The sequence below is a fragment of the Saccopteryx bilineata genome, chromosome 4 (assembly GCF_036850765.1).
Source record: "Saccopteryx bilineata isolate mSacBil1 chromosome 4, mSacBil1_pri_phased_curated, whole genome shotgun sequence".
NCBI classification, from domain to species: Eukaryota; Metazoa; Chordata; class Mammalia; order Chiroptera; family Emballonuridae; genus Saccopteryx; species Saccopteryx bilineata.
This window is the reverse complement of record NC_089493.1, coordinates 173,236,157-173,256,582: the sequence shown is the minus strand read 5'-3', so window position 1 is coordinate 173,256,582 and position 20,426 is coordinate 173,236,157. Positions and strand designations below refer to the sequence as shown.

The 20,426-nt window shown below is 42.6% G+C and overlaps 1 protein-coding gene across 5 annotated transcripts; it reads right to left on the bottom strand.

The window, feature by feature from the left end:
• Positions 1-4,000: 4,000 nt before the first annotated feature.
• LOC136336001 (double-headed protease inhibitor, submandibular gland-like) lies at positions 4,001-16,868 on the bottom strand. Of its 5 annotated transcripts, XM_066277298.1 has the most exons (8): positions 12,539-12,601; positions 11,089-11,133; positions 8,510-8,627; positions 7,922-7,935; positions 7,296-7,417; positions 6,242-6,284; positions 4,603-4,712; positions 4,001-4,167 (listed from the first exon to the last, which is right to left on the bottom strand). In XM_066277298.1, exons 1-8 carry the CDS (start codon positions 12,584-12,586, stop codon positions 4,122-4,124), a joined length of 546 nt encoding a protein of 181 aa, XP_066133395.1. In that variant the 5' UTR covers positions 12,587-12,601; the 3' UTR covers positions 4,001-4,121. The 5 variants fall into 5 exon arrangements, with proteins under 5 accessions (XP_066133395.1, XP_066133394.1, XP_066133398.1 ...); XM_066277297.1 differs by lacking the exons at positions 11,089-11,133; positions 12,539-12,601 and adding an exon at positions 16,758-16,868; XM_066277301.1 differs by lacking the exons at positions 11,089-11,133; positions 12,539-12,601 and adding an exon at positions 15,548-15,572.
• Between the last annotated feature and the right edge of the window lie 3,558 nt (positions 16,869-20,426).

The window sequence follows — 20,426 nt, the reverse complement described above, 5'->3', positions numbered from 1 at the left end:
TGTGACATTCACATATTTCTTTTTTTTTCTTTCTTTTTTTTTTTTTTTTTTGTATTTTTCCGAAGCTGGAAACGGGGAGAGACAGTCAGACAGACTCCCGCATGCGCCCGACTGGGATCCACCCGGCACGCCCACCAGAGGGCAACGCTCTGCCCACCAGGGGGCGATGCTCTGCCCCTCCGGGGGGTCGCTCTGCCCCTCTGGGGGGTCGCTCTGCCGCGACCAGAGCCACTCCAGCGCCTGGGGCAGAGGCCAAGGAGCCATCCCCAGCGCCCGGGCCATCTTTGCTCCAATGGAGCCTTAGCTGCGGGAGGGGAAGAGAGAGACAGAGAGGAAGGGGGGGGGGGGTGGAGAAGCAAATGGGCGCCTCTCCCATGTGCCCTGGCCGGGAATCGAACCCGGGTCCCCCACACGCCAGGCCGACGCTCTACCGCTGAGCCAACCGGCCAGGGCCACATATTTCTTTTATTGTTTTTGTTTTTTCATGACTACAAACTGGAAAATATTTCTCTTAAGTTTTAATATTTTATTTATTTTTTAAATTTTTATTGGATTTATTGGGGGGGACATTGGTTCACAAAACCATATAGGATTCACATGTACAACTCAACAAAACATCGTCTGCACATCACCTCGTGTGCCCGTTGATTTCCCAAAGCGAGTCCCGCTTGTCCCCCTTGCACACGTCCCCCTCCCCCATCCCCTTTCCCTCCGGCTATCACCACACTGTCGCTTGTGTCCATGTATTCTATATATGTTTTTATGCTTAATTCCTTCACCAACTTTCTTCCAGCCCCTTAACCCTGCCCTTCCGACAGCTGTCAGTCTGTTTCGTTTTCCATGCTTCTGTTTCTATTTGTTCAGCATTTATTGTGTTCATTAGCTTCCACATGTAAATGAGATCGTATGGTACTTGTCTTTCTCTGACAGGCTCACTTCACTGAGCACAATGCTCTTTGGGTCTATCTGTGCTGTGGTAAAAGATAAGATTTCCTTCTTTATTATAGCCAAGTACTATTCTATTGTGTAAATGTACCACAGCTTTTATCCATGCATCTACTGGTGGGCACTTGGGCTGCTTCCAGATCGTGGTTATTATAAATAAAGGTACTAGAAACACAGGGGTGCATATATTCTTTTGAATTAGTTTTGGGATTCTTAAGATATAGTCCCAAAAATGGAATCACTGGGTCAAAAGGCAGTTCCATTTTTAATTTTTTGAGGTTACTCCGTACTGCTTTCCATGGTGACTGCACCAGTCTGCATTCCCACCAGCAGTGCACAAGGGCTCCCTTTTCTCCACATCCTTTCCAGCACTTGTTGTTTGTTGATTTACTGACAGATGTAAGGTGGTATCTCACTGTGGTTTTAATTTGCATCTCTCTGATGATTAGTAATGTTGGTAATTTTTTTATAAGTCTACTGGCCACCTGTATGTCCTCTTTAGAGAAGTGTTTGTTCAGGTCTTTTGCCAGTTATTTAATTGGGTTGTTTGTCTTCCTGGTGTTGTATAAGTTCTTTATGTATTTTGGAAATTAACCCCTTATCTGATGTATCATTGAAAAATATGTTCTTTTATTCAGTGGGTTTCCTTTTCATCTTGATGGTTTTTCTTTTTACTATGCAAAACCTTTTTAGTTTGATGTAGTCTCAGTTGTAATCTTATTTTCCTCTGTTTGCCTTGCCAGAGAAGATATATTGGCAAAAATGTTGCTACAAGAAATGTTTGAGGCCTTGGCCAGTTGGCTCAGTGGTAAAGCGTCTGCCTGGCGTGCAGAAGTCCTGGGTTCGATTCCCGGCCAGGGCACACAGGAGAAGCGCCCATCTGCTTCTCCACCCCTCCCCCTCTCCTTCCTCTCTGTCTCTCTCTTCCCCTTCCGCAGCCAAGGCTCCATTGGAGCAAAGATGGCCTAGGCACTGGGGATGGCTCCATGGCCTTTGCCTCAGGCGCTAGAGTGGCTCTGGTCGCAACAGAGCGACGCCCCGGATGGGCAGAGCATTGCCCCCTGGTGGGCATGCCGAGTGGATCCCGGTCGGGTGCATGCGGGAGTCTGTCTGACTGCCTCCCCGTTTCCAGCTTCAGAAAGATACAAAAAAAAAAAAAAGAAAGAAAGAAATGTTTGAAATTGGACTGCCTATGTTTTCTTCTAGGGTTTTTATGGTTTTGCGACTTACATTTAAGTCTAACATTTTGAGTTCATTCTTGCGGATGGTGTAAGTTGTAGTTTATTATTTATTTTTGCATATATCTGTTCAATTTTGCCATTGCCATTTATTAAAAAGACTGTCTTTATCTCATTGTATGGTTTTGCCCCCTTTGTCTGATATCAGTTGACCACAGAGGTGTGGGTTTACTCCTGTGCTCTCTACTCTACTGAGGATCTTTTGACATTGGACCCAGTTGCTCCTCCCTGCCCCCTGGAATTAACCAAGAGGGGACTTGGGACAGGCCACTCTGCCCTTATTTTTTCTTATTTTTTTTTTCTGAAGCTGAAAACGGGGAGAGACAGTCAGACAGACTCCCACATGCGCCCCACCGGGATCCACCCAGTACGCCCACCAGGGGCGACGCTCTGCCCACCAGGGGGCGATGCTCTGCCCCTCCAGGGCGTCGCTGTGCCGCGACCAGAGCCACTCTAGCGCTTGGGGCAGAGGCCAAGGAGTCATCCCCAGCGCCCGGGCCATCTTTGTTCCAATGGAGCCTTGGCTGCGGGAGGGGAAGAGAGAGACAGAGAGGAAGGGGGGAGTGGAGAAGCAAATGGGCGCTTCTCCTATGTGCCCTGGCTGGGAATCGAACCCGGGTCCCCCGCACGCCAGGCCGACGCTCTACCGCTGAGCCAACCGGCCAGGGCCCCACTCTGCCCTTTTATTGCCCTAACCCTTCATTCTCCCCTACCCCACCCCACCCTCTGACTGTATAGAGGTACATAAATGTCTTCACTAAGAGGCAGAGGGAGGGGCATCTTTAAAGAGAATTACTGAGAAGGAGAGAAAGTAAAGAACTGTAACAGAGGTAGGATTCCTCAGAGATCAGAAGGGAGTTCTTCATGGGAGGCCCGACGGTGAGCTTACCCACCATCTCACCTGACTCCTCTTCCCTTAGCTTCATGTCTTTTTTCAAAGATGGATTTGTTTCTCTCCATTTCACTTTGTGACAACCAATCCTGCCCACAGCATCTTATAGGGCGTCTGGGAGGAGAGGCTCCGGCAATCTAAATCCTGGTGAGGGCCGGTTAGGGTGGGGCCGGTGGATTAGGTCTGCTTCGCAATGTTCTGGTCAGTGTGAGATGAAGATCCCCACTTTCTTTTCACACTTGTACCTGATACATCAGCATGAGCACACAAACACACTTGCCCCAGTTATGCATTCATTCTCAGGACAGTACACTACAAGTTTCCAAACTGCATGTGGTGACTTCTAGTGGGTTGTGAAATTTATTTTGTTACCACCACTATTTTAAAATAAAATATCACATTGCAATTTATATAGTGTGTGTGTGCATGTGTGTGCATGTGTGTGTGTGTGTTTTCCTACATGGTGAGGTTAAATACATTTGTTTTTTTACTGTGGGTCACAGTCAAAAGAGTTTCCAAGCCTCTAGACCAAACCTACAAGTAAGGAAACAGAAGTTTGCTCTCTGCAAGCTGTGTACCTCTTGCAAGGAGGAAATAAGTTTATTTTCTGCCAAATATTTGGAAGGAACCCTTTCAGGCCTATCAGAATAAGAAAGGAACCAAATATCCCTACTTAGAATAGTCTGTCAGTTTTACTTTTAAAATATTCAAGAAGACTACCCTTTGACATCTTGACTTGAAAAATTTGAGTTGTTTTAAAATGGGATGCTATGAGCACACTCTTTGTTCACCAGTGTGCATATAATCTCACCAGTTCCCAACTTCAGCGGGAACAGAGGAAATCTTTCTATGGGACTTATCATTCAGGAAAATGACCACAGACACTCTCCTGAAGACAAGAATCACATACGCAGAGAAGAGACAGTTTTCTGCTGAGATCCTTTTATTGAAGAATCAAATCCATATGCTTGTCCCCACAACCATCCCAGACAAACTGCTTCTGTATGTGGCGTCTGCTGAGGGAAGTGCCTGAGCACCCGGCAGACTCAGCACTCTCCATAGTTGGCCAAAAAGAGTGCACCGCGGCTCTTCCTACAAGAGAAATCAATTTGTTTTTTTAAAAAAAGAAAGGCTTGGGAGACCTTCAATAAAAAGTTTTCTATTTTTAGATCAAACCAGTCAAATGAGTGTGAAAGGTGAGCACTTAACCACTAAGCTTTAACAAGATGAACAAAAAACATTCAATGTGCTAGTAAAAGCCAGGGTCGTGAGCCAAAAAATGTCTGTAAATTCTTTATCTGTCACTTAAAAATACTGTAATAAGTCTCTCGTTTTCCTAGCTTCCATTTCTTCCTACTATCAACTTTCTTGCTCTCTTTTTTTCTTTTTACTTTTTTTGCAAAATATTATGATTATCAGTGAACTGTCTCACTCCTACGCTTCATGGGAGCAGCATCCAGCCTACTCAGTGTCTGGCTCAGTGAGAAAAGCTATTTCTGCACATAATATATTGAATTCAGCACTTACACAACGCCATTGCAGAACAAACACTTGTTGCCATACACCACTCCATCAGATCCACAGTGAGGCATATATTCCATAGTGCACATTTCAGAAAAATTGCTGCTGCACTCAATCTGTCCATGTCAAAAAAGAAAAAGAAAGAAAAGAAAATATAATTACAGATCATTAAATCATAGAAAACACATGGTTGAAAGACCTCAAGGGACCATTTAAAATCCCATATGCAAAAAGGTATTCTCTGAAGTTTACCTAATCTGGCCCACCAATAGTGGGACTATCATCACCGCAAGAAATGGCTCAAGTTTAGTACTTCCCTCTCACTCATTCCCTACATTGGAATGAGAAATACATCCCGTGGATTCGAGCTTGTACGTAATGTCCACATTAGTCCTCTCCTCACCATACTATCATTCACTTGATTCAGGCCCTAAATAGGTCTTTTCTGCATGTTTGCAATTACCTGCCATTTTATTGTCCAGTCTTCATGTTTTACCAATCACCCTCTACATTGATTCTGGAGTGATTATTTTATAAACCAAATTAGATCTTGCTCTTCCAAAAAGAATTTCTTTTAGGCGAGAGGAGGGGAGATAGTGAGGCAGACTCCTGCATGCACCTGACTGGGATTCACCCAGCAACCCTATCTGGGGCCAATGTTTGAGTATCAAACTATTTTTAGTGCCTGAGACTATCACAGTCCAGCCAAGCTATCCTCAGCACCTTGGGCCACGCTCAAAGCAATTGAACTACTGGTTGTGGGAGGGGAAGAGGGTGAGAAGGGGGAGAGGAAGGAGGTAAGAAGCAGGTGGTCACTTGTTCTGTGTGTCCTGACAGGGAATGGAACCCAGGATGTCCATAAGCAAGGCCAACACTCTATCCACTGAGCCACTGGCCAGGGCCTCTCTTCAAATATTTAACTGACTCCCTATCAATAGGCCTGTGTTTATCTCTCTAGTCTCATCTACTCTGTTTCTCATGTTAGGCAATTTAAGGACTGAATTCTGAGTGTTTCCTGCTCCTGAACATTCCCTGGGCCTTTGCTATGGTGTTTTTCTTATCTCACATGACCTTATCAATTTTATCTATCAAACCAACTCCTACTCCTGTTTAAAAGTCAGTTTAACTACTTTTGTAACAGTTTCATGATGACATTTCTCTCTCTCTCTCTCACCCATCAAATTGGGTTTGGTGCCCCTCCTTAAAATGAACTGTCTTTTACATGTTTACAGTTACCTTGTTTCAAACATGATTATAATTATTGACATCCCACTCACATAGCTTTTTACTCCTGAACTGTCTCTCTATTTGTTTTTGAATTTTTTTGTGTTTGTAAAAAATTACCTCCTTATTGTTATGAGAGTGACCTGGAGTCCCTAATTCCCTAGAAATACTCTTCATAATCTGCTAATTGGCTGGAGTGTTAGAAAACAGTCACACATATACCAATCTGCCCCAATTAAGGGCCATGAGTAAGTAAATTAATCATATTTCAGGTCATCTGTTTAGGCTGGCTAGATGACTTATCTATGAATATCTGTAGTCATAAATAATTTTTAAATACATATTTTAAAATAGTTTTTCTCTATGAAAATGAGGAGTGTAGCATATATTAAAAATAAATAAAATTTCTGCTAATACTTACACAACGATCATCATGCAGTTTTCTGAGGTTAAGTCCTTTTTCCCTGGAAGAGAAAATTTTATTGAATAAGCAATGCAGTTACTTGCTATTTCATAATCTACAGAATACTGTACAATCATAGGTTATTTTGTGTTGTCTGACCTGGCTTGAGATTGAGGAGCTCTGGTTAATATTCTACTCTGGATGACTAATATTGACCATTAATATCTTTGATAGATGATCATTTTGCAAACAAAAACATAAGAAAATAAGATCCGTACTAAGAGGAGATTGGGCAGTGGTTTCCAGTCAAAATGGTGGCATAGGTAATGCAAAAAAAAAAAAAAAAAAAAAAAAAAAGGTTCAAACGTGTTTTGACCATGTCAAACATGTCCAAGCCACCATATCATTAATTCTATAGACTTTTTCTTCATGCTAATAAAAATAAAACAAAATACAAAGAGATTGGGCATTTAAAAAATAGTTCATAAATAATTTGTGGGGCTGGTGGTGGAGGGGATTCCAACTGGTTTCAACAATCCATTTGAACTCTCACTCTCTTCTCCAGACTTTTCCAGGCAAACTTGAGCAGCGATATAAATTTCTAATTTCCTCTGGGGTATGAAAGACAGATCAAAGTAATAGTGTCCATGGCTAACAGCCTAAATATAGATAGCTCTTTTCTGAGTTCCTATTAAACAGTAAGAATGATGTAACACAGAAGACTTCTGTACCTTTGACTGAGATAAATGTCCTGTCTGAGACCCAGTTTCCTTAAATGTAATGTTAGAATAAAAATGTCTATATGTCGCAGCTAATGCCCAAGGGATACTGTATAATATGAAAGAGAATTTGACTGGATAGCAATATATAGATAGATCCTTAGAGATATAACACATTATTTCGTTTTAACAAAGCAATGCCTAAATAGTATGGACAAAAGGTAGGATCTGTCAAACCATGTTCTAAAAACCAAGCAGATTTTGGCCAATGAGGACTTTGTGACCTTTAGAAAAAGCTGGTGGGTAGGGGTGGGGTGGGGTGGGTGGGACTTCACCTTGAATACCATACTCACTGGTTCTGCATGCAGAACACGCATTCATTGCTGTATGTTTTCTGATCAGAGCCACATATCGGTTTAAAGTGCCTTGGGCATGCAATCCTGGAGCTTTTACTCAGGTACTTGGAGCAGTCCACCTGTAATTGGAAGAAAAAATAATGCCCTTCATTCTAATTCTGTAGTCATTCTAGAAGTGTGGAGGGAATCCTATTCTACTAGCCTCTTCAGATTTTCATCAAACACCTCCAGATCTCCTCTGGACCAGGTGCTGTGATACAAAAATTAATCAGACCTACCTAAAACATTCCTTAAGTAAAATGAGAATGGGGTGTTTAAGAAATATTAATTCTCTCTTTTTAGGGTTATAATGCAAGTCCAAAGGAATAATAAATGTAAGAATAATCAGAAAAGTTTAAAATGCTACCCAAAGGTATAATTTACTTTATCTGCTGCTCCCCTTCTGCAAGGAGGCTCCTGCAACCTTTAGAGAAAGAAGCACCCACAGAAGACTAGCAGCAACAGTATCACCCGGAGGAATTAGTTCAGTCTGCTGTGGGCTGGTTTAACTACTTCCCCAGCTCCATTTACACATTAGCTCTGCTTTCATTTATGCAAAATCCCACCGAGAAGGTTGCACTCACCGCCATCCCTGGGGCTTCAGCACCAGAAGAAAGAAGAGCGAGACACAATTGCAGAGAAAGAATTGGGAGAGAGAGCAAATTGCACGGTTAGAAATGCAAAGCTGCATTCATTGTTCACAGTAACTAAAACCATTTCCCAACTTCCCCATGCCCAAACCAGAACAAAGAGAGGTCACTTCTTTACTCAGGGCCAACTCAGGGTGAAGACAGAGATGTATGTGATCTCTGGGGGTGGCGGGAAACACAGGGACATTTCTGGCTGTTAGGGGAAGAGCTGTCACAGGTATCCAAGTTCCTGCAGGCTTGGCCAGGGTAGGGTTGGGTTCTGGTCTCCCCGTTGCATAAAGAGCAAGTCAGGATCCTAAGGGATCCTGAGCAGGAACTGAGCAAAAAGCCTACAATCTTGTTATTCTTCTCCCTCTCTCTTCCTCTTTCTGAAGGTCTGTCCCACCCCAATCTGTTCATCCGACCAACCCAGAGATACCTTCTCCATTGTCTTCTGACTTTAGCTTTCTATAGTTACTAGGGGCTGAATATAGTGCAGTTAACATAAAGGCATGAGCATTAAAAAAAAAAATCTTAACTCACCTGGTGGAGAGACAGCCCAAGCAGTGGCTGCTAGAGCAAGAATGGCAAAAGCAGAGATGGCCTTCATCGTGATGATGAGCGACAGGGTGTTTGAGATACGCAGCTGTGAGCAAAGAGTCTGGAGAGAGAGAGAGAGAGAGAAACCAGTCTGCCCAATACGCCCTATATATGGTGCATTTATACACACACAGGGCAGGGTCCCAACCTCATTAAAAATGGACCTTTCCAATGACGATTGGCAGCTTACCCAATCTAAGGCTTTTCTTTTTTTTTTTTTCGATTTGTTAAGGAAATCTTCCTTATTGTCTTGACTTATAGACAGTTGGAACAGTTACGCCCTGAAACTCATCTACCAAAAGATGTTTTGCGTAATAATCCTTTGATTTCTCTGCAAATAGAGTGGCATGGCTATCTTTGAGAACAAATAAATCATAGGTGTAGTAAGGTGAAATAAAAATGAGAATGACATGTGTAAAGCATATAAATTTCCCCGGTGACAGGTGACTACTGGAATTAGTAGAGTGATCATAGTGTGAGATATAAAAATGTCAAATCTATATCTTGAACATCTGCAACTAACATAACTAATATAATAATGAATAGCAATTCTATCAAGACATTTTAAAAGATTAGATTAAATGCAGGAAAGGTTAAAGTAAAAGCAGTGAGGACATTTCTTTCAAATGTACAGTAGCAGGCAACATGAATAGTTAGATTAGCACTGTAACACCTTGCTTTTCTAGAGTAGGAAGATACTTTGCAATGTTCTGTGAAGGTTTGTTAAATGATTAAAATAAACTGGTGAATTACGTAGACCAGGATTATTGCTACTTAGCAGATGGAACAACAAACTCAGAAAGATTAAATTTATTCTATTTATTCACATAATCCACAGTCAAGAGAGCTAGTTACAAAGTCCTAGGTCTTTACTACCCTCCTAAAATATGTTTTTTCCTTTATCAAGATATGTTACTTTAATAACTAAAAGGGGTATTTATAATAAAAAGTCTGATTTCATATTATCTCTTGCTTCTTAAGATTACAAACATAATATTCTGTTTAACACAATCCCCTGCATACATATGGCTATTTACATAATCAATATTTTTTCAGTAATACAGGCTCAATGATTTCCAATTACTTAGCACTTTAATCCCTCTTATCTCATGTGGTCCTCACTTCAGCTTTCCAGAAGATAGAGTTAAGATACAGTTAATTCTCTGCCTGACCAGGCGGCGGTGCAGTGAATAGAGCATCGGCCTGAGATGCAGAGGATGCTGGTTCAAAATCTGAGGTTGCCAGCTTGAGCACGGGCTCACCAGCTTGAGTGCGGGGTCACTGGCTTGAGTGTGGGATTATAGACATGACCCCATGGTCACTGGCTTGAGCCCAAAGATCAATGGCTTGAAGTCCAAGGTCACTGGCTTAAATCCAAGGTAGCTGGCTTGAGCAAGAAGTCACTAGCTCTGCTGGAGCCCCCCATCAAGGCACATATGAGAAAGCAGTCAATGAACAACTAAGGTGCTTCAATCAAAAATTGATGCTTCTCATCTCTCTCCCTTCCTGTCTGTCTGTCCCTCTGTCTCTGTCTCTCTCACTTAAAAAAAAAAAAAAAAAAGTTAATTCTCAAAGGATAAAGTTCAAGACTGGATTAGTTAAGCAAATTCCTACTGAGTGAAAGAATCTTGACCAGAACCAGATCTTCTAATCTCAGATCTTACGATCTCACAGTGACTGCTTTGATTTCTCATCTTTTTAAGAAATGTCTCTCTCATTCATACTTTCCATTTTCCAATACCACATCTTTCCCTCAGGTAGAGTTGTAAAATTTAAGCTGATGCCATTGTGAAATTTGAACACTTATACCTCACCCTTACTTCCATGCTTCATCAATGTTATAAATATGCATAGTCTGGTGAAATACTCTCCAGAAGCTTTACTGAATGGAATAAATGATCTTCTTCACAAGTTATAGTGAAGCATCACACTATATTGACCATGTTCTAAGTCAGGGGTCGGAAACCTTTTTGGCTGAGAGAGCCATGAACGCCACATATTTTAAAATGTAATTCCGCGAGAGCCATACAACAACCCAAGTATGTTACGTGTTATCCCATAAAAATTTGGTGTTGTCCCGGAGAACAGCTGTGATTGGCTCCAGCCACCTGCAACCATGAACATGAGTGGTAGAAAATGAATGGATTGTAATACATGAGAATGTTTTATATTTTTCATGTTATTATTTTTTTATTAAAAATTTGTCTGTGAGCCAGATGCAACCATCAAAAGAGCCACATCTGGCTCATGAGCCATAGGTTCCCGACCCCTGTTCTAAGTAGATAGAATGAGAACAATGGCTCAGAGGACGTTGGGCTGGTGGGTCCTTGAACAAGCATCTGGGTCTGTGGTTTTCAAACTTTTCATTGTTGTTGTTAGTAGTAATTAAGAAATGGAACATGGCTTTCCCTCCCAAATGTACTTTTATAAGGCCAATAATAAATGAAACAAATATTTTTAAAGGCAGTGACTTAAATAGAAGCAAGACAGAACTGAAGAGTACCTGTATTTCCACTACACACCTCAAGGCTCCATGTAAATCCATTTGAGAACTTCTGATCTAGAACCTTCCCCACAAAAAAAAGGAAGTGAGGCCGCTTTGAGTGAAATCTCCTGAAACTAGTACAAGATTCTGCTTTGTCATACTTTCTCATGCCACCATACAGTCCTGTGCCAACAAGGAATTTTTGCCTCTATTTCCATTCCCAACGAAGGTGAGGGAGGATCTGCCACCTGGGTCCTAGATTCAGTACTGCACTACTTACTGGACGTCACCTTCTGGGCATCCCATGGCATCTTCAAGGTCAACCTATCCCCAAAGAGCTTAATGCCAAATCACTTTTTAATAGCTTCTCTTCAGTTTCACTCTGTTAAGGTTTGTCAGTAGTAACTCAACCCAGGAAAAGTTAGGAGCCTTCTTCTCCTCTCTGATTTTTACATTTATGTCTAATCTCTCACCAACCAGGTTTTAATTTGTGTGTGCCTTTCTCTCCAATATATATATATATTATATATATATATATAATATATATATATATAAATCTTTTAAACTTTATTTCTTCTTTTTTTAAAGTCCCAGTTTAAGAAAAATGGTCTAGGAATCTACCCCCGCCCCCCATGTTCCTCCCTTTTTGGAAATTCTCATAGTCATGAGAGAAATGAATCCCATCTATATACTCTAGCAAGATTGCATCTTTTATCTTCCTCTTGCCACCTACTTAGTAACTGTCTAAGGATCATAAATAATATATAGAATTATATTGAACTCAGTAGCATGACAATACATTGCTCAAATTAAAAGTCACTTCAAAGGGTTGATACCCATTTCTATTACCAGTTGCTTAACAGCCTCAAGGTTTTTGGTTTCAAAACAAATCAACTGGCTGCCAGACCTTTGTGTGGGTACGTCCTGCCGTGGCTCTCCTAGTAATCCCCAGCGTGGTCCCACTCATAGTAGGTGTGAGTTTCAGTCAATAAATGTAGATGTACAAAATTATCTAGTCCTTTTTTCTCTCTAAATAAAATTACATTTGATTCTGAGCCCTCCAGTCTGCCTGGATTTGGGGAGATTTGGTCCCATTCATTATTGGAGTTTATGAGGATCTAAGTTACTTAAGCGGTGCTCAGAAAATGAGAGCAGGCTCTTTGATCTAGATAATCTCAGTTACTGCCTACACCCCGATGGTCTAAGCCAGCCATAAACGGTTCCTTTCATCAAGGTGGCTCCCTGATTCTCTGCCACCCCTGGGACAGAATGGCTTTTGAGATTGAGAACCCCTGAATCTAGAGTTTGTGAGCCACTTTTTTAGCCATATACTCAGTAATCTTCTGCCTTTTCAAGATGTGATCAAGCAGCAGCTTTGGTCAGTGTTAGAACCCCATTGTAAAGCCAGTAGGCAGGGCTACCATCACAGCAGCCTGGCTGGATTTCTCCTCCAGTAGCTGCTCCATTTCCAGGCGAATCTCGCAAACCTGGTCGGGCTCCTCCTCCAGCGCTTCCTCCAGCTCCAGGGTCAGCATCTGTTTCTCCCACGTTTGCTCCAGCTCCTTCCACTGCTCGGTTGGCAGGTCCCAGGCAGCCTTTTCCACAGAGCTCTCAGTTTCCTCACGCATGGCTATAAAAGTCAGCCAGCCTATGGTCCCCAAAAGGACAGCCATGGGGAACCATAACAGCAGGCAGTCCTCTACTCCACCGCTCAAAGGTGGTGGTTGCGCCATACCGAACTGTATTGAATCCTGCCACAGACTACGCCAAATGTCGCCAGTAGCCAGGGCCACTATCAAAGCAGCCGCCTGGCCCATGCAGGTTCGCATTGGATTCGGACAGTCGGTAAAGAAACAATGGAGACAAAAACTGATGGGCCATCTTCTTTAATTCTAGCTTGCACCCAGCGGGCAAGTAAAAAACACACACTGGGCTCCAAAACCCACTCACATTCAGTGCTCACAAAGCTACTGACTTATCCAAGGTTCCTAGAATCAAAGGTTTCTAGCTCACCAGACTTATTCACCTCTGTTCCCCATCTCCTTCCTTCTCCCTGCACAAACTCTGCACAAACTGGCTTCTCACTCAACACTCCGCCATCTTGGCTGCTTCTCCTGGCCTCCTCCACGTGGCCTTTCTCTGCTCTGCTCTCTAATGCTAATACCAGGAACCAAGAGAGCAAGCTCCCATTCTGCCCCCATTTTATAGTGTAGATTCATAACCCTTAATCCAATATACAAAACAGGGAAGTCTCTAATACAAAGTCACTTATCTGGGGCATGATGGGATTGTACCACCCCACATCAAAATGGGTGGGAAAGGCTTAATCCCAAAACCAAGCCCTAGGCTACAAGGATTCTGCCTGCCCACAGCCTGCCCCCAACACACATTAATATCACCTGGGCAACGGCCTTCACATGGGCAGCGCCATCTTTAACAAAGTGAGAATAATATATTTTATCTGCCCAACACCCATCCTTTTCATTTTCCCTGAACACTTTATTCTAGCTGTTTCGCTCACTTAATAGAGTATTCAGCCACGAAGTGTAATTCCTTGCCTAACATGTATGGTTTTGTTCAGTTTAACTCAAACATCCTCTAAGGCATATTATACACCTGTTTCTGCTAGTTTTGTGATGGAGGGAAGGAAAAAGACAAGGAGGACTAGTTAATAGCTTTTAAGTAGTGCTTTCATGGTTGATGCTAAGCTATTATTTCTTGTTTGACATATTGACATTAAAAAGCCTATCAAAATGTCATTCTTTAGAATCTTATTTTGTGCCTCCAGGTCAGTGCTATGTGGGGGTTAAGCAGCTCCACCAGAAATCGTTCAGTGGGTATTTAAAACTGAAACTCACTCAGTTGCCTATACCTCTTCTGAGTGCATAAGAACAGCTTTTGGGGGCAGGGGGAAGGTAGGCAAAAAAAAGAGTTGAAGCTAAAGAGGTGAGCAGAAGGCTTGCATGTCAAGAGGATTTTGAAGTCTGTTAGTCAAATAAGTTTGTAAATATAATATATACCAGGGGTAGTCAAGCTTTTTATACCTACCGCTGACTTTTGTATCTCTGTTAGTAGTAAAATTCTCTAACTGCCCACCGGTTCCACAGTAATGGTGATTTATAAAGTAGGGAAGTAACTTTATGATAGATATGTAAATTCCAAACTGTCCTCTTGATGTTCCGCTTATCTGTCAGACCTCACCCTTACTGGACTATTGCCCCTGAGAAAGAGGAATTCCACAAAGCTGACAACCCGCCCTTAAGGAGGGGGCTCTGGACATACCAGGACTTTGGATTCAACACTCACATGCTCGAAGTCCCCTAAGGAGGAGCATTCTGGACATACCAGGACTTTTGCCTCAGTATCCCCTCAGGCTCTCCCAAACACTATATAACTTGACCCTAGTCTGTAACCGGCACTCTTCTCCCCTGGGAGAAGTGTCTGGCAGGGTTCCTTTCTTCCTTTCAATAAAGCCTGTTACTCTGGTCTTTCGGACTCCCATGGATTCCAACATTTTGGTGCCGAAACCCGGGACAGGGTACTAACTGCCTGGACGATCCCTCTTTGCCGTCCAAACTTACAACCAGGAAGCAATGGGCAGCGGCAGCTCGTCATGGGCTTACTCCCTGATTCTGTTTGGACGTGTAATTGTAGGTCGATTGGCTGGCAGTCTAACCCTGTCTTGAACCCCTGCTGGACCAGAAAGGTAAAGAGTTTCTCCCTTCTCTTTCCCCGGTTGGCCTCTAAATTTCTCTCTAAAAACACCCCTTTCTGGTCAGACGGTTTTCTATGACACGCCTCACGTTTTGAGGGGTTTGACTTTCAGTCTCAGTGGACTGCACGGAAGACTAGGCGCCTAGCCAAACCTCTCCACTCTTTCGGACTTCTCGTCCTTGGAGCTTCCTGACAGGTGGTGATGACCTCTATCAGGGATGACTCCCCCACACGGAGATTCTCTCCTCTTGGGACAGTGACAAAAGGCGGGACGCCCCCTCTTGCTCACCTGTCTCCACTATGGGCTCTTCAGAGTCTAAGCCTTCTGACCAGACCCCTCTAGGATGTCTCATAAAAAACCTCACCAAACTCGGTCTCAGACCTCAAACCGAAGAAATTAATCTTCTTCTATAACACGGCATGGCCTCAGTACAGACTAGACAATGACTCCCATTGGCCTGAAAACGGGACATCTGATTACAATATCTTAAGAGATCTTGACAATTTCTGCCACCGGACGGGGAGGGCATCAGAAATTCCTTACATGCAGGCTTTTCTTCTCCCTTCTCTCCTGTCCTTAATTTCTGTGCCTTCTGTTCTACACGCAGGCCGTTTTTGGCCAAAGAAACCTCACCTAAAACCTCTGCTCCTAATCTTTCCTTCTCCACGGACTCCCAAGTCTCTCCTTCTCCTGCTAATTCCAGCTAGAAGCAGTAGTCACTAGGACTTAAACTCTAACTGCAAAGTGTAGAAATGTAACCACCCTTTCCCTAAGTACTTACAGGATTCACAGGTTACTCAGCAAACTGTTCAAAGACTGTCCAAGAGGCACTTCCAGCATTATATCATCCAAGGACTGACTTTCACATGGACAGGTCCACACACCATAATCCTGACAACTCACTCCCACTGCACCTTTCAACCTACCTCACCCAATCAGGAACTTTCTACTCGTGTGGGACCAACACCTATCTGTGTCTCCATACTAATTAGACAAAAACTTGTACCCTAATCTATCTCACCCTAAATATCAACCTAATCCCACCCCATGAGCCTCTTCCAGTTCCTAATACACTATCCATCAATCTAAGGACCAAACGAGCTATACAGGTAATTTCTCTTCTTGTTGCTTTAGGAAGCCTAGCGAATTTGTATACATGTACTCAGTGGTTTCACACAAACTGGGCATCTTGACTATTACCTTTCATTGGCCCACTCACTCTCCTATTTATTTTTCTAACTTTTAGATCCTGCCTCTTACGTTTGTTTACTAGTTTCTTACAGAACTGCATGCAGACCTTCGCCAATCAGAAAATTGGAAAAATCTACCTAACCCTACACACCAACCCTGAAACCTGCCCTCGCGAAACAGAAAAATCTGAAACCCTATAACAGCAAACCTCCTAAATCCTATCTTTCAACCCCTACAGGTCCCCTAACCCTAAAGCTCTCCCGTATCCCTGAAGAACTAGGAGAATGAATAGCATTCACCTCTTAATGCTTTTTAGTCTTTTACCCTTCACATAGTAAGAGGACAAGACCGCTGGGTCTTCTTGGCTGAAGAAGAGCCTACAAATGGACATGAAACATTTCTTTTAACTCAAGCTAACTGCTCTCTCCAGGTCTTCCAGGAAAAAATATCTCTAACTTTACCATGAAAGAACTTTCACCACCACCCCCACCCCCCACCCCCGCTATACAACTCTCCTTGTTGTCTTGATTATCTGCATTGATAATCTCCAAATACTTGCCTCTTTCTTTATCAAATTCCTACAGGCCCGGATGAGAGAAATCTCTAGGTTCACCTACAATCAAATGCTCCTACACTCCTATTCCCCAATACCCCAAGGAGAACTTCACGAGGGAAATATCAAATAGGTAGGAATGACATCAGGAAGAAGACGCCCCTCAGCCCGAGAAGTTCCCTCCTGAATGTTCTCCAAAGCCTCTTCCTTTTTAACCACACATATTCAATCCTTCTAAAAAACTTACACCAACAGGTTCCCTGTCTCCTAAAATTTCCATATGTCCTCCCACTCGAGGGGAACCAGACCAGCACATCTCATGAGGCTCAACCAGGAGACCATGTATCACCATGTCACTCTGTCCACTTGGCACTCGCAGCAAGCAACTAACAATTATTACCTCGCAAAATTTTTTACTTCCTCACTCAGGTTTTCAGAGACATCGCCTGGTTCAGATCTTACAGCATGGAAATTGACAACCTCCTTAACTGGATGAGGGACTTGGCTTGGCAAGATTCCCTTCTTGAGTTCTCTTCAGAAGAAGCAATAATTTTCCAATTTTTTCTCCTCTTTCTTCTCATCACCCCTCACCATATATTATAAAATTAATAACTGCCTTTCTTTTATATGTAACCACAGAGTTGAGAAATGATAGATATGTAAATTCCAAACTGCCCTCTTGATGTTCTGCTTATCTGTCAGACCTCACCCTTACTGGACTATCGCCCCTGAGACAAAGGAATTCCACAAAGCTGACAACTCACCCCAAGGAGGGGCTCTGGACATACCAGGACTTTTGATTCAACACCCACATGCTTGAAGCCCCCTAAGGAGGAGCATTCCGGACATACCAGGACTTTTGCCTCAGTATCCCCTAAGGCTCTCCCAAACACTATATAACTCGCCCCTAGTCTGTAACCGGCGCTCTTCTCCCCCGGGAGAAGTGCCCGGCAGGGTTCCTTTCTTCCTTTCAATAAAGCCTGTTACTCTGGTCTTTCAGACTCCCATGGATTCCAACACTTTACTTTAAAAAATTTATAAAGCAGAGTTAAAGCAAGTTAAAGCATATAATAATTACTTACCAAGAACTTTATGTCATATTTTCGCTAAGTTTGGCAGAATAAATCTTTATAAAACAATTTACTATAGTTAAATCTATCTTTTTATTTATACTTTGGTTGCTCCGCTACCCCCCACCATGAAAGCTGGAACGCCCACTAGTGGGTGGTAGGGACCAGGTTGACTACCACTGATATATATGTTTGCTTGCTTATAATTTGCATTGGGTGTGGGAGACAGGCTGTAAACTGATAAGGTCCTCATAGCCTAAGGCTTAGTTTTAAGACTAAACCTTTCTCACCCTTTTAATCCAAAGATCTTTTCAACATCCTTCTAATATCAATACTAAGATCTTCTTAACACTAAGCTTTACCCACACCCTTGACTGTTGCATGATGTGGGGTGGTGCACTTTTATGAGGAATCCCATTTATGCCTCAGATAAGTGACTTTGTATCAGACTTCCTTATTTGTAAATTTACTTAAAAGCTTTAATTTCTACACTATAAAATGAGGCAGACTGGAGGCTTGCTGGCTCAGATCCCGCCATCAGCATTGCAGAGGAGAGGCAGCCAAGATGGCGGAGTGCTGAGGGAGAAGGCAGTCATGCAAAGTTAGTGCAAAGGGAAGGAGAAGAGGAACAGAGGTGAATAAGGCTGGTGAGGCCCTTGATTCTAGAAATACTCGGATGAGTCAGTGGCTTTGAGAGCCCTGAATGGAAAGGGAACTGTTTTCCCACTGTGTGTATTTACTTGCTCGCCAGGTGCGAGCTAGGATTAAAGGTAATAGCCCACCAGTTCTTGGTTCTGTTGTGTCATTATCATCTCTGTCTGAATTCAATGCGAACCTGCACAGGCCAGGTGGCTCTGATGGTAGCTGTGGCTACTGGTCATACGGAGTCTATCCTGTGGGTGAGAGGTGCCAATTAAAAGTTTTAACCATAATACTGTCAAATTTGGATTTCAGATTCAGGATATAACGGGCCACAACTGAAGCAGGAAGACCATTCATAGGGCTGCTGTGGTCCATCATGAAAGGGGGAGACGGCTTGAAGCAAAAGTGGTTCAGATTTGGTGATAAACTCTGTGGAGGATAAAAGAGAGGGCAGAAGACAATGCCTAAAATTCAGGTTTGTCTCATTTTGCTTTGCTTTCGTGCATTGTGGCAGCTTAGTAGGAATTTCCCAAAAGTCTACACCAGGGGTCCCCAAACATTTTACACAGGGGCCATTTCACTGTCCCTCAGACCGTTGGAGGGCTGGACTGTAAAAAAACTGTGAACAAATCCCTATGCACACTGCACATATCTTATTTTAAAGTAAAAAAACAAAATGGGAACAAATACAATATTTACAATAAAGAACAAGTAAATTTAAATCAACAAACTGACCAGTATGTCAATGGGAACTATGCTCCTCTCACTGACCACCAGTGAAAGAGGTGTCCCTTCCGGATGTGCAGCAGGGGCCGGATAAATGGCCTCAGGGGGCCGCATGCAGCCTGCAGGCTGTAGTTTGGGGACCCCTGATCTACACTGCAGAATTAGAAGATCTGTATATTGAAGAGGTTGTTTGGAGATTAAACAACAACAGCAACAAAAAAGAGCTATAAAGGATGGAGACAATCAAGTCTGTTAGGCCACTGAAAAAGTCCACTGAAGAGAAAAAGTGTCTAAAATGTATAAAAGAAGAAAAATAAGATAAAATGCAATATATCTCTAGGCTTGAAAGAGATTTATGAGTACTGTAACGGCTTGGCCCGGAGAAAGGCAGCACGTCAGAGTAGCCTAAAAGGACCTCTACAGTCCGTTCCATTACGACCTCTATGCTCATCCCATTAAGTGTGACAAATATTTGGATTCATTTTCCTGAAACTGATCTTCAATGGACAAAGCCTTTTCTCTGTTCCCTCTTCATGCTTGAAAAATAATTTACAGTCACGTATTATTGAGATGGAACTTTAATTTTCATACTGGAAAGGAAAAGGGATCCTAGCAGTGTGCCAAGGTGATGTCATGGAAAAAAAACAAGATGTCTTGTTAGGCTTTTTTTCTAGGAGGGAAATGTTATCACCCGTCATGGACAAAGGCCACACAGGGAGTGGTTTCTGAGAACATATTCATTGCCTTTACTAAAAATCTGTGTGCATTTTGTGAGACTGGCCTTGGTCAGAGTTAACCAAGAAAGTCAGAAAACGTATTGAATTGGGGGACAAGTGTGAGTCTTGTGTGCTTTGCTCAGTTTCAAGCACACATTAAGGATTTAGAAATGTCAACATTTAGTGTTTCTGATTGTCATTATCACAGAATGAGAAGTGTGGTTGGTATTTAACAACATAGAAGGGAACAAAAAGAAGACAACTAATTAGGATACAAAAAAAAAGCAGGAAAAGAGATAGATTCCTACACCTTCCTGGTTTGCAGCCCACAGGTCAAACTGGGCCCACCAGTTATTTTTGTAAATATAGTTTTATGAGAACATGCCCATGTATATTGATTTACACAGTGAATATTCATTTCTTTCTTTAATAGTTTTCATTTATTGATTGATTTTAGAGAGACAGAAGAATGGAGAGAGAGAGAGAGAGAAGCATTCATTTTTTGTTCCACTTAGTTGTGCATTCACTGGTCACTTCATGTTTGTGCCCTGACTGTAGACTGAACCTCCGAGCTTGATGTTTTGGAATGATGTTCTAAACCGACTGAGCTAACTGGCCAAGGAATAAATTCATTTCTTCAGACAATAGCAGCATTGAATGGTTGTGCCAGAGACTAAATGTCCCACTAAGCCTAAAATATTTGCTAATTGGCCTTTCACAGGAAAAGAAAAAGTTAGTTCACCCATGGTCTGGATAAGTGCC